This window comes from Eublepharis macularius, chromosome 19, assembly GCF_028583425.1.
Source record: "Eublepharis macularius isolate TG4126 chromosome 19, MPM_Emac_v1.0, whole genome shotgun sequence".
Classification (NCBI taxonomy): domain Eukaryota; kingdom Metazoa; phylum Chordata; class Lepidosauria; order Squamata; family Eublepharidae; genus Eublepharis; species Eublepharis macularius.
Genome location: NC_072808.1, coordinates 25,259,423 through 25,273,282, shown reverse-complemented (window position 1 = coordinate 25,273,282; position 13,860 = coordinate 25,259,423). Strand labels below are relative to the sequence as shown.

Genomic DNA, 13,860 nt, shown 5'->3' with positions numbered 1-13,860 from the left:
ATCAAAGATCTCCAGTCTCTCATTTGGCCCTTACTGGTTGAACCGTCTTCAGACATTCTACCTATACAGTGTTTGATTTGGGACGATCCCCAACACTTGCAAATCCTGGCTTCGTTTTTGTAACTGTTAAGTAACAGGCATTTATCAAGTAATGGACGATGCCTTCGATTCTCAGGCATACTTAATTCTATACAGGGCTTTTTTTCTGGGGAAAGAGGTGGTGGAACTCAGTGGGTTGCCCTCAGAGAAAATGGTCACATGGCTGGTGGCCCCGCCCCCTGATCTCCAGACAGAGGGGAGTTGAGGGCAATCTCAACTCCCCTCTGTCTGGAGATCAGGGGGCAGAGCCACCAGCCATGTGACCATTTTCAAGAGGTGCTGGAACTCTGTTCCACTGCGTTCCTGCTGAAAAAAAGCCCTGATTCTATATATGCAGTTCCAGGCAGTGACCTTCCAGCCAAGTCTTCCCTTTCAGTGACAACTGCAAAGGGTGGAACAGCATGTATCCCCAGAGGCCTATAGGTCACTTGATGGCTGCTGCTCCCTTCTCCTCTCCGCAGGGTGTGAAGCTCCCAGATGCCTATGAGCGCCTCATCCTGGATGTCTTCTGTGGGAGCCAGATGCACTTTGTTCGTAGGTATGTGCTCAGGACCTTGGACCAGGAACTGAAGATGAGAACCGGGCGGGTATGAGTGGAATGCCAGTGTGTGTGTATATATCTGCCAACAGAGGGCACGCTTCATGCATCTGATAAAAGTAGGCTGGAGTCCACAAAGCCCTCTGTAAATTTCGTTTACAGAAATGTAAGATTTCTAACAACGTTGAAACCATAGGAAAAACAAGTAGCCCTCCCACCCAACCCTGAAATTTTTGAGGGAATTGAGACACATTTTACTCAACAAGCCTGAAGTTATTCTACTCCTTTAACAAAATAAAATGTTGTAACAGCATATACCATTTAGCATGTGGATGAAATTTAAAAATAAAAATGCCATAGTTTTTCTACAAACAAAACTGTAAATACATCAGCACTAAACAGAAATAGCCACAAACTGCTGCACCTGTACTTCCGTAACCACATGTATTTTGAGAGGTAAGAAAAAATAAGTTGAAAATTTAAAAAGCCAATCTGTATAAAAACACAGTATAACTGAAAACAGCGAGGTATTTTTTAATTTTGGAAAAAATTGCATTTAAACAAATGCATCCTTGAAAATATTGCATGCCCCAAACTTGTTCCCCCAAACTTCCAGTTTCTCAAGTTCAAGGAGGGAGGGGTATTGAAACTGTTCTGGCTTTTTCCCTGGGCATTCACTGCTGCCCCTGGAATTGTCAAAAGGTTAGAAGATGGGGAAACATGTAAGCCTTGGCAGGGGCTGGTGGCTATGATTCTTTCTCCGACACAACTTTGCTTCTTCGAATGGCAGGCTCCTCAGTCTATTTTAATCACGCTGACCTTATTTTAAAAAGCACATGATGTATGATTGCAGAAGTCCCCTTATGTCCTAAGTCCTTAAGTGCAATCTGAGGCAAGTCTACTTAAAATCCTACTCAGGTCTGTTCAGTGGGGTTTACCTCCGGGAAAGTGTTTTTAGGATTGCGCTGCGAATTGCTCCTGCAGGTTGAGGCAGGGAAAGAACTAGTCAGAAGCTCTTGAGTATTTCAGCCCTCCCTGTCCTGGCAGCAGCCCTCTCTTTTCACGTGCTGTGTCAGAGGCAGGCTAATGCTGTCCTCTTTCCCGCAGTGATGAGCTCCGTGAGGCCTGGCGCATTTTCACTCGATTGCTCCACAAGATCGAGGCTGAGAAGACCAAACCTATTCCCTATCGCTATGGAAGGTGAGTTTGGAAGGAAAGCATTCATGGATGAGTGGGGGAGGGGCACAGACACAATACACACACGCACACTCTCAGAAACAGCTTCCGTGAAAACCTGGTAGCCAGCGGGATTCTGTGCTGGCCAGTCCTTAATGCAGGTGTGCACACAGATCTAGGGATGCATTTCCCTGCCCTTTCAAACAGCTTGTTCTAACCTGTTTTAGGATGGTGTTTGTCCAGCTTGTCTAACGTAGAACACAATAACATCCATTAAAATTTATTGAAATTTTAAAAACAGCAGCATCATAAACTTTATTCTTTAATATATTTCATTCTATTCTGCTTCTTCTTGTTGCTCAAAGTGGTTTACAATAGAATAGGCAAATTGTATACCCCCCCCCCCGCCCCCCAATATTAGTCCCTCTTGCGGAGAGAATGGTTTAACGCTTCTTGTTGGGAAGAGGCGTCTTTAATGTCCCGAGGACAAAGCTGGCAGGATCCTGCTGGTGCCTCGTCCCCTGTGATACGGTGCTGCTGTTATACTCCTCGGCGGACGTTAACTGAGGGGAGGCATGCCGCATTACAGAAGTTTCGATTGGTGCAGAGCGCTGGCTCTTCAGCCTCTCCTGATCCCAGTCCGCTTTGAACACCCAAGTGGTATCACTCGACCCACTCAGTTGCAAGCACATAGCAGGAAGTCCCTGGATCTCCCTGGCGGTGAGGGAGGAGTTTAAGCACGGACAGGATACTGGTGAGCTGATGGGCCAGAAGGCACAAGCTAGGCCAGGAAAAAAGGAAGAAGGCAGGGGGTGTCTCTGAGCTTGCCAGTAGCTACACAAATCCTCCACTTTTTCACCCTGCTGGTCCTCTCGGTGTGTATGAGGAGAAGCAGGAAGCACGGCAGCAGCAGGGGAAAAAAAGCAGGAGTGTGTGACTTAACAGGTGAGGCTTGGCAACACATCTGCCGATCAGTGGCGCAGCAAAAACCTTGAAGGATCATCCCTGCTTGGGGCAGAGGCAGCCATCTGCGTAGGAGAGTCTCTCTGCTCTGGGCCTACACTTGCAAAAGTGCTAAGCCTCTTTGTTTCTTTCTTTCCAGCCGGGGCCCTCCGGAGGCAGACGAACTGATGAAAAGGGTTGGATTCCAGTACGAAGGCACCTACCGCTGGGTGAACCCTCACAAGCTATGAGCGCTGCCCTGAGCCTTGCCGGGAACCGTTTCAGCGGCTCTGTTCCACTCCTCCCTGCAGAAGCTGAGCTGGCCAGGCTGGTGGAGGGACTCACTTGCTCTAGCCTTTTCTCCCCCCCCCCTCCCCAAGGGACCGTATATGAAGCAGGGAAGCACCTTCTGCAGTTGCTTGGTTGGGTTATAGGTACTGGCGCGCTCCCTCCGTGGTGCCTAGACTCTGGGGGTTGAGGCTGCTGCTTCTCCTCCCCAGCCCTTACTGTGGGCCTTGCCTGGCAGGTGCCTCCTTAGATCAGCTCCATAGACAGCACTCCCCCCAGATGGACTAGCACTTCCTCCTTTGACCTCAGCGCCTCTCTGAGGGTAGATCTTGCCTATAGGAGGACGAGGCTGCTGGGAAGGAGGGGGGGGCCTCCTCCCGCCGATACATGCTGCTCTGTCAATTGCACTAGTTCGGCTTTTGCTGCATTATTCGTTACATTCCTGCCCAGTCCATTTCTGGGCTTGTCTATAAAGCTTTCCTGTAAATGTAAATTATTAGAAAGAGTCTGTGGTACTTGTCTTTTCTTCTGCGGCATATTATAAACCCCAAGAATCTTAAAATCTACCTTGAAACAGGTAGTAGGGGTAGGTTTCCCTTTAGCATGGTGATAGGTGCACAAGGTGGTGTGGTTGTAACGGCCATGTAGGAGACACTGGAGTTTGTGGCCTGCACAACGGGTATAGTGTGCGTCATCCCACTGGAGTCCTGGGAGTGATGCCTTTGGAAATCCAAGTAGGGGGCTGGGCCTCTCCTAGAGTCCCTTCTGGAGCTGGGATGTTACACATACCCCCAGGAAAGGCCATGCTAGCCTGGCAGTAGCTCTCCAGCGTCTGTAGCCTCACAGATCCTGGGGCAGAGCTCACACTTTAGCTGTCGTCTCCTTGTAGAGGTTCCTAGAGCATGCGAGGTGCCTGCTCAATGCCCCGGGCAAAGAGATGGATGAGCTGCCCATGGACTCTGCGTAGAGAAAGAGAGAGAAGTCAGTAGGAGCAGACAGGATGGGACAGCAGCTGTACTCTAATGAGATATACTCTAAAGAGCCTCCAACTCATTCTGCAGTTCCCAAGTCTACCTTCGGACAGTCTGACCACCTTTGGGTTCCTGGTCTGCTTATATGACTTCAGTGCTGGACTTCCCAGAGTTCCCTGCAAGTATCCTAAGCGCTTTTTGCTCAATAGGTCCCGCTGCCAATGCCCGTGCCTTTTCTGGCTGCAGCACTTCCTGTAGAGATTTAGAAGTCATACACCTGGTATTTGGAGTCTCTTCCACAGATTTCTAGATCCTACTAGGTGGATGGCTTCTTCTCTTCTGCCTCCGCTGCTTCAGCGAAGTGCACAAAGCTTTGTCTCATCCATTCAAAAAAACCTACCGAATACTGACGTCGGCGTGGCTCAAGGTCTCTCCGTCGCAGGTCCAGCAGCTGAGCGGGGATTCCCCTTGACAGGTCCCCCAGCACAGCCCCTTCCGGGCCTGTGCAGGCAGCTCTCCATCCTCGCAATCTTCCACTTTTGAGGTGGTGAAACGAACGGCTTTGACCCGGTACACGCTCACAAAGGGCAAGTCGAACTACGGGGGGTACATTTAACATTCTGTAAAAGCAGGAACACCCCTGACCTCTCAGAAGCCCAAACGTTCGCCTGGTTTTTTAATCAGTCTTATCAGTGAAGTCTTGCAGCACTGAAAGGAACTCCACAGGCCGTGGCCTTCGACTGACAAGGCATCTGAACGGCCAGCCACTCTTGAACCACTCAGACCCCGCATTGTAAAATGTATACCGGAAGTTCTGGAATAAGAAAACCCCCGCAGACTCCTCCCTCGGTCACAGAGCCGGACTAAACAGATATGTACATTCTAGAGCGTTGCTTAGTTTTCACTCTGCGCTTTGGTTGTGCAAATTTGAGGAAAAGGGTTTTGTAACCGAATGTGTGCAAGACCTCGGTCTTGTTCAGTGCTTACTACAGAAGGGAACCACACCACTTCTTACAAACGTTATCCAGTCGTTCTGAGGGCTGAACTCTTATCATCTGACTGCAGTACAACAGAGGCCCAGGAAGTGGGCAGAAGAGAGAGCCTGCCGAATTTTCATACCTGGTCTGAGCGGTTGGTGTGCCTTGTCAAGTGTCGCAGGAAAGACAGCATGGAACATTCATGCACCAGGATGAGGTCGGCAGTTCCATCGGCCAGATGGGCGCAGGGGGATAAACCCTCTGGGCTCTTGGGGCAGGCGCTGCTCATGGAAGTCACATTGATGGCTAGGAAACGGCCTTGAACTCGCTGCCATTCACCATCTGCTGGGGCAGATCAGCACTGATTTCTCGCCTTTTAAAGAACTATTTGCATTCCTTCCTCTAGCTTAGACTCCAACGTATCTTCCCCCTAGCAGTCGTCCTCAGTCACTCTCCCGGCACGGATGATTTACAGTGCCATCTTGAGCAGAGAGAACCTTTTAAAATGCATTGACTCAGAAATGCAATGCTATGCTAATATTGTACTTTGGTCACATCATGAGAAGATAAGATTCACTGGAAAAAACTATAATGCTAAGAAAAGTGGAAGGCAGTAGGAAAAGAGACAGCCCCAACATGGGATAGATTGACTCCATAAAGGAAGATTTCAGCAAGAGACGTGAAGCACTTTGTACGCTTAAAATAGTGAAAAACAACATTTTATATAGTATATTTAATAAAATGGTGACTATCGTCGTCACCAGTGTTATGGCCATGAGGGCTAGAGCCCTGCTTTTTATAAAGCATTCTTTTTCCTGCAGAATTGTGGCATACACACCAGTCTCATCAGGCCTTCGCTTTCCACAGCTTTGCCTCTTTAGGGAGGTTCACCTATTAAAAACGTTAACGTGCCACTAATCCCTGGAAACAAAAGGATAAACTGACAAAGTTTTCCTATGCAATCCCCATTTAATGGGGCTCTGCTCCTGTTTATTTCCGTGCTTATGCCCAGCTTGCATTAGGAATACAATTCTTTGAGAATTAAAGCTACAGGAAAAAGCATGCATCAGAAATTTTTTTACTTATTATGAGGATCTGAAAGTGTGAAGAGCAGAACACTGCTTTAAAAACAACTTATCTGAGTTTTCCAGCCTGTGCCCTCGTATGGAATTCATGCCTATCATCAGATTATTATTTTACACACGTTTTCCAGTACAGAAGTGGTGTCCAGTGGTTACAGTGGAAGTTCTGTCCCCACTCCCCACCTTCAAGACATTATACAGAGTGACACAGTTGCAGCTGTTTCCTGGCACGCTGGCGTCTCTACGGGCTGGAAGCGATCCAAGCCTCATCAAGTGGGACTGCCAGTCCCATGCCGTGCTCTCTTACCTGTGCATCCCTCTGACTCCGAGAGCTGCTTTTCTTCGTTTCCAGCCAGGAGGTATTTGCTCGACTCTGAACAGACCAGGCACCTGGGAAGGGGGGTGGGGGAAGTGTTAGGCTGGCCTTTTCCCCATCCATGATCTTAGCTGTCGTCTTTTAATCTATGATCATAGATCCAGAGGAGTGAGCCGTGTTCGTCTGCAGTAGCAAAATAGCAGAGAATCCAGCAGCACCTTTAAGCCTAACCAACTTTATTGTAGCATAAGCTTTCGAGAGATGCAACTGACGAACTGACCATTGTTGCATCTGACGAAGAGAGCTGTGGCTCTCGAAAGATTATACTACAATAAAGTTGGTTAGGCTTGAAGGTGCTGCTGGACTCTTTGCTATCTTTTTTTCTAACTCTGATTGTTGCAGGTGCTTATTTATTTTAGTACATTTTATTTCCACCCTTCTTCCAAGGATATACATATTCTCCTTCAGTTTTACCCTCACAACAACCCCGAGAGAAGAGAGTTGGCTGAGAGTGACTGGCCCAAGGTTACCCAGAAAACTCTATGGCAGAGCGAGGATTTGAACCTGGGTTTCCTGCATCCTAGACCAACCACCTAACCCTTGCGCTACACTGGATCTCTACTGGTTGATGCTGTTGTTGCTTGGAATGGGCTGCCACAGAATGATTCTTAGACAGACAGGTTCTCTAGCGGATTCTTTGTGACTTGCGTACACTATCTCAATCCTCACAACTAGCTATGGGGGTGGAGCCTTATTCCCTCCACGTACCCTGACCGGCAGCGTGTCTGGTCCCGTGGACTGGTCTCCTCCAGCCTTGCCACTTGGAATTCCACTGTGCCTTCATAGCTACGATTGCTCAGCACGGCCTTGACTCCTGGAGGCAAGAGTTAAAGAAGAACCTCGTCACAGGCAGCACGTCTGCATGAATGGGTTTTGGGGAAATGCGTGATCTGGCACAGAATTTTGAGACTCTCGATTTTAATCTTTTAAAGTAGTGTGCCTAAAAACACATGCAAATCAAAATCATAGATCATGAAAGAGAAGAGATTTCAATAAATCTCTTTTTTAAAGGCTTATAGACCAATTCATACCCACGGCTTATGGTTAAAAGCATCTATCCAGTGGATCAGATGGCCTTAATAGAGATGGGGAAGGAAGGTAGCCTTTGAGAGACCTATTAGGCATGGCAGCTAAATGGAACCTCCATATTCAGAGGCAGTGCGTCTGTGAGCACCTTTCCTCCAAGGAGGGAAAAGGGCAGCTGCCATCATGCCGTTTGTGGGTCTCCTTTAATCATTTGGTTGTCCACAGGAAACTGGCCTAGATTGACACATGTTCTATATTCAATTTTGTTGTAACGAATGTATAAGCAGACGTTTTTATGCTTCTGTTTCCACAAGCTTAGTTGTTGACCAAAAAGAAAATCAAATCAAATTGCAATAAATTTCTGGGTTAACAGAGCAGACAAGTTCATGGGAATCACTCCTGAACAGTTAGCAGTGCAACAGAATTCACTGATAGACAGACAAAGTCTAACATTCTGGTTAGGTTTTATCTTACAAAACCAGATGACCAGTCTGAGGTCAGCAGCCACTGCCAAATGGATTAGAATGCACACATCACTGCTCCTAAAATGCAAACTGAAATTACATTTTATTATGCATTTTTTTCTGAACAGTAAGTATTTTGACCATATATAGTTATTTAAAAACAAAGAAGACTACAGTATCAAACACTGTGGCGCCCCAATATAAAAGGACCATTAAAGTTAACATGATCTTGGAGCAGTATAGAAGAAACATAGCACAGTTTGGGCGGCGGGAGCTTTTACACCAGTGGAGAGAACTGATCTTGCAATCTTTGGGGGGAAAGGCAAAAAACACAAAAATAGGCTTATTTTGCATGCTTATTTCGAACTCGCCATTTGAGATCTTACAGGATTTGGGGCTTTGATTTTCAAAGATCACGGAGGTAATAGGAGAACTTCTATTTATTATCCTATCTTGACCCCAAAGGGAAGAAAGTCTGTGGGATTCCTAGTCATCTCGGATCCAAAATGTTTGTGAGATCCACCCCCTCAACTCAAGCAGCGCTGCAGCTTTGGGTGATCCCAGACCATTATATGGTCCCAGTTATACAGCACATGGAGATGCCACTCCTAAATAGGGCTGGACATTTTTTCAACCCAAGGGTTATAAGGTGGCTTGCCCGGGCACAGAGTATTACATGCCCATGTTAGAAGGCAGATGGTTTCATCCTGTCGCCTGTCCCAGTCTCCGGGGCCAAGGTGAAGGAGTCCCCTTTCAAGTCCGGCCAAGGGAATTTTAGCCTGCTGGCCCACATCTTTACTCCGCCCCCCCGCCCCCCCCGCTGAACATCCCACTCCTCTTATGTGGCTCACCGCGGCTGCTTCCTCCTCCACCAGCCCTGGCATACCTGCATAGGTGTAGCGCACTGGCCCCATCCAGCGGTGCTTTTCACTGGCGCTCACAACATCACCGTAAAATCCATAACCCACCAGGGAAACGGAGTAGCGGAGCAGCTTCCCATGATGCCGGATGCTGCAGACGTCCAGGGGCTGGCTGTCCCCTGGGGGGATGGAGAAGGGCTGCTCAGGACCCCGAGATTAAGAAGCGCACTCCCCCTCCCCAGAGGCAGGGCTATTCTCCCCCCACAACACTTTCCACGAGGGGAAAAAAATAACAGGATTTCACCAGGAAAAGCGAGAACAGAATAGTCGTCGTCTTCAGCAAGAATGGAAGGACAGCACGGGCATTCTGTCTGGGGCAACCTTTCAGGCTTGTTTGCAAAAAAAATCCAGCCTCTCAAACCACTTGCAGCGAGTCAACAGAAGAGGCTCATGTTTCCCCCCTCTGCCCCCTGCCAGTCCAACCTCTGCCTCACTTGGCTGGGTTCAAATCTTCCAAGTCTCTTGCTGGATGGGTGGGACACGGAGCTCTCCCACCCACCCACACTTCAAATGACCTACATCCTGGAAGGTTTTGCTCTCAAGCCCAAGTCCTCAGCTGAAGCCAGCGCCATAGCCCTATTCATTCAAGAGCCAAGTCCCAAAGAGCTCCTCCCGTAGGGATAAGAAACAGCCAAGGAGTACCTATAATGATGTGCAGAGCGGAGGTGACGGGGTCATTTGTTCCCACTGTTGCAAAGCAGACACAGTCCGTAGAGCCTGGGGTAAGGAAGTAAGAGACGGTGGGTGCTCACTCCTGGGGCCCCAAGGAGCAGCAGGAAGCTCCCTCCCATCCTTTCCCCTTCCTGGCGTTGGAAGGGCTAAGGCTCCGTTTTCACCACGGCGCCTCTCCCTTCATCTTCTCTGTGGTGGTAGTGGAGAGTGCTGTCAAGTCATAGCTGACGTATGGCGACCCCTGCTGGGGGTTTTATGGCAGGAGACTAAAAGACGCAGCTTGGCATTGCCTGTCACTGCAACCCTGGTCTTCGTTGGAGGTCTCCCATCCAATCACTAACCAAGGCCGACCCTGCTTAGCTCTTGAGATCTGATGAGATCAGGTTGACCTGGGCTGTCCAGGTCAGAGCCATCTTCTCTATGTTTTATCATAAATAACAGTAATAATATTTATTATTTATCAAGTATGCATTGAACAAAAAGGGTTTTTTTTAAAACAAAGGTTCAGTCCTTAGCCTACAAGAGAGCCAGTTTGGTGTAGTGGTTAAGAGCACGGGACCCTAATCTGGAGAGCCGGGTTGATTCCCCACTCCTCCGCAAAGCCAGCTGGGTGACCTTGGGCGAGTCACAGTTCTCTTGAGCTCTCTTAGCCCCACCCACCTCACAGGGTGATTGTTGTGGGGTAATAATAACACTTTGTAAACCGCTCTGAGTGGGCATTAAGTTGTCCTGAAGGGCGGTATATAAATCGAATGTTATTATTATTATTACAAGAAGATCCCCGATCTGTCTCCCCTCCAAGATCTTTCCTCCCACCTGCAGGTATGATGCCAATACGAAGGTGTGGTGGCAAGAGCTCTGTGTCTGTATCCTCTTCCGAGATCCCTGCCTTGCGCTGCGTCCGCTCGATCAAGGCGTGCATCACCTCGTTGAAGGTGCCATCCCCTCCGACACTCACCAGCCTGTAGAGTGTGGCATGGGAGGGGGGAGGAGGCAGGTTAAACAGCGGTGGCCCAACTGGGCATCAAGACAACTTCCCTTGCAGCCCACTAGGGTCAGAGACAACTTCGTCCCTTGCCTATCCACGTGTGGATGATCTTGGGATGTTCCCCTCGCTGCCGCCACCCATCTCTGCTTCATTCTGGAGGACACGGGGCTGCTCTCATGGATAACAGGATATTGATTAGCATGGAATTGTACCCAGCAAGCTATTCTAACTGGATGACCAGTTAGCAAAGTGAACTGGTCAACATGTCCCTAGTCTAGACTACCTCAGGCTGCATCTTTTGATGCTCTTTCATGGTCTGAAGCTGCCTGCACACAGAAGACCCCCACGCCAGGGAAAAGGGACCAGCCAAACTGTCTCCCTGTGAGACACACACACACATACAAAATGACTTTCTTCCATGAGGAAGCAATCAAAGCTGCAGACATCCCGTCACCCGCCCATCCACAGACTGAACCAGCAAGTGAAGTTTCCTTCTTGATTCAGCCAATAGAATAAACTGTCCTTCAACAGATGGGATTTGATCGCTGCATCTGCATAACTGAATTTTTTATAATTATTTCATACATGGACGTTTAAAAATATTTAATGCCGCTTTTCCTTTGCAAGGAGGCTTAAGGCAGCTAAAAGGTAGACACTCCTGGGCAGGGCTGGGTGGGTAGCAAAATTAAGCAGGCGTCTTGTGCCACCTAAAAGACTAACAACATTTTATTCCGGCAGAGGCCTTCATAGACTGGAGCCCTCTTCGGCAAATGCTGTGAGTGGAAGCTTGCTTGGAGGGGGGGGGGGAAATAGGAGGATCAAGGGGCTTTGAAATGCAGGCGATAATAGCATGTGTAAAATTCAGATCTGTTTACGGCAAACAAAGAGACCACTCATTAGTTTTGCTAAACTAGTTAACACCCGCATTGAGTCAGCAATCCCAATATTTTATTCGTCTCTAAGGTGTCAGAGGATTCCCAGAAGTTTTCTCCTACGCCCAAATGACTGGATACAGTTTTCGTCCCCCTTCAACTACAACATATAACTTTGCTCACTAGTTTGGGTCACCTGAAGCAATTTGCTCTGCTAGCCAGTTCCTGCCACGCTCCTGGCAGGTGGAGGTTTGGATTCAAGACCGACCTGAGTAGGTACAACAGATGTGTGTGTCTGTGTAACGTTCAACCTCCCAGCTGGGAGCTGAATTCGAGTTCTGAAGCCCCTCGAAGCACAATGCAAACACACCCAGTCCAGAGGTCCTTACCCATCAAAGCCGCAGAGGTCTTGATGCAGAATGTAGTCGCGGGCCTCATTTGCTCGGCTGGTCTCTGGAGCAGAGGGAGAAAGGGGAAGGAGGGTCATAACTTTGGAAAGGAAGGATCCAGCAAAAGGACAGGTAACATGCCAGCAGGAATGGAGGGGGGGGGGGGAGACTGGGGCTCACCTATGACGTGGGCATGGATCCCGGCCAAGGCAAAAAGGGAGGCCACCTGGCCTTGGTAGGTTTCCACGGCCTTCTTGCGTCCCCCAGCTGGATTGATGAAGACAAGAAGGCTCTTGGGCCTTGTGACACCTGGAACAGAGGGAGGGTAGACCGTTGCCTAGAACACGTGCGGGGAAGGAGCATGATTGGATTTAAAACTTCTGCTGAGCCCCAGAACTCATTTTTGGCATGAAGGCTCAGCTCTGGACTGGCTGAAGCCACAGGGAGAGCCTTTGCGTGCAGGCACACCACCTTATCCTCAGCACTAACCACAGTCCACGCCACACCCCCCCCCCCCCACAGAATTCAGAGTCCTATCCTCCTCTTTGAAATTAAACCCTGCCCATGCAGACGCTGCCTTCCTTTGGCAAGGCCACCGTGCCCAGCCATGGAGGCTTCTGGCAAACAGGGCTCCGATATTCCACCCCCCTTCCTCTCAGGCTGTCAAGGAACTGACCATGGTGGTAGATCCAGATCTCTAAGGCTGTGACCCAGCGAATGGCCAAGTCAGACGAGGCTGGGGCAGTGAACTCCAGGCTTCCCAGGCTCCAGCGCTCTTCCTTCTCTCGCTGGATGAAAAACACTGCGGAGGGGAAGAGAAGAGGGGGGATGAGCAAGATTAGCTGGGAGGCAGAGGGTGGGGTCCAAGAAGCAGAAGGGTGACGGCAGCAAAAGCCCACCACCATAAAGGCATGAAGCAAATGTAAGCCAGATCAGCAGTTCTACGATCAGCAGAAGCCATGTTCAGCTGGGATCCACCAGCTGATGGGTTTGGGTTCAACAATCTAAATATATACCGCATGCTAACAGCAGAAGAACCTTTTGATGTGTTCAACAGAAGTCCAGTGGCACCTTAAAGACAAGGTACATCGCATAATGCATCTGAAGAAGAGAGCTCCAGCTTATGAAAGTTCATGTATGAACAAAGCTTGTTTCTCTTTAAGGGGCTGCTGGACGTCTGTTAATTTTGCAACCATTCTGGAAGTTTTAATGTTTGACTCTTTAAAACCTGTTGCAAGCTAAAACATTTGAATTAATTTGTTAGTCAGTGCAACTGAACAACGCAAACTTTTAATTTTATGTTTGCTTGCAGAATTTGTATTAACAGTTCTAGGCTCCTTTCCCCGCTCCAGAGGCAAGAAAGTTGGGACTCTGAATTTTGCTCCCCACACCGTCTCCCACACTCTGCCAACAAATTTACGGAAAGAAAGAAAAGCACAAAGTGGGCTTGAGTGGAACGAAGAGATAAGAAGAACTAACAGAAGTTCACTCTCCAGAATTTTGCAAGAAAACTAACGTTTTACTCTACCACAGCGAGGCCTAGAAGCATCTATTTAAACAAATGAAATCCAGAGATTTATAGCAGCGATCAAAATGAGAAGAGAAACAGACTTTGACTAGAGATAATATATCCCCAACATTTAAAGAATCCCTACAGATCCCTGAGCAACCTTATCTTGAATGCCACCATAGCTGCCCCGGGAAGCACATTCTCCCGGATGGAAATGTTGTCTTAATGTTTAACTTACCTGTTTAGCTTTGGGCACTGTCCCTTGTGTTCTGTAGTGTGACAACAGACCACACAAGTTACTTCTTCGTAGACTCGATATCACACTTTACAGGGTTTGTGCCTGTGCAGAGCTATGATTCGGAATGCGTGCGCAGTCTGACAATGCCCGTTTTCACACGTTTTACCTGCTGCCAGAACGTCGCACAAAACACCTGTAATACAGCGTCTTCCTGCGCAAAATTGCGCCAGGAAGACGCTGTCATCCCGATGTTTTGTGCGAAATTGTTTCTTCCTGGCATGATTTCGCGTAAGAAGATGCTGTCTTCCGGGTGCTTTGCATGATGTTCTGGC

General features: G+C 48.5%; 2 protein-coding genes across 3 annotated transcripts in view; one reads left to right on the top strand and one right to left on the bottom strand.

Moving 5' to 3' along the window:
* The window catches only part of G6PD (glucose-6-phosphate dehydrogenase), a 23,491-nt gene extending 19,943 nt beyond the window's left edge, over nt 1-3,548 (top strand). For both annotated transcript variants that reach the window (XM_055003456.1, XM_055003455.1), the window contains exons 11-13: nt 561-637; nt 1,745-1,837; nt 2,916-3,548. In XM_055003456.1, coding sequence (XP_054859431.1) covers nt 561-637; nt 1,745-1,837; nt 2,916-3,006 — 261 coding nt within the window. In that variant the 3' untranslated portion in view covers nt 3,007-3,548. The remainder of the gene's footprint in view (nt 1-560; nt 638-1,744; nt 1,838-2,915) is intronic.
* The window catches only part of LOC129346156 (ceramide kinase-like), a 23,215-nt gene continuing 12,878 nt past the window's right edge, over nt 3,524-13,860 (bottom strand). Inside the window, exons 3-13 of the mRNA XM_055003457.1 lie at nt 12,457-12,582; nt 11,961-12,089; nt 11,781-11,844; nt 10,348-10,493; nt 9,502-9,576; nt 8,826-8,978; nt 7,158-7,263; nt 6,381-6,463; nt 5,134-5,333; nt 4,415-4,611; nt 3,524-4,002 (exon numbers count right to left, since the gene is read on the bottom strand). Of these exons, the coding sequence (XP_054859432.1) occupies nt 3,939-4,002; nt 4,415-4,611; nt 5,134-5,333; nt 6,381-6,463; nt 7,158-7,263; nt 8,826-8,978; nt 9,502-9,576; nt 10,348-10,493; nt 11,781-11,844; nt 11,961-12,089; nt 12,457-12,582 (1,343 nt within the window). The 3' untranslated portion in view covers nt 3,524-3,938. The remainder of the gene's footprint in view (nt 4,003-4,414; nt 4,612-5,133; nt 5,334-6,380; nt 6,464-7,157; nt 7,264-8,825; nt 8,979-9,501; nt 9,577-10,347; nt 10,494-11,780; nt 11,845-11,960; nt 12,090-12,456; nt 12,583-13,860) is intronic.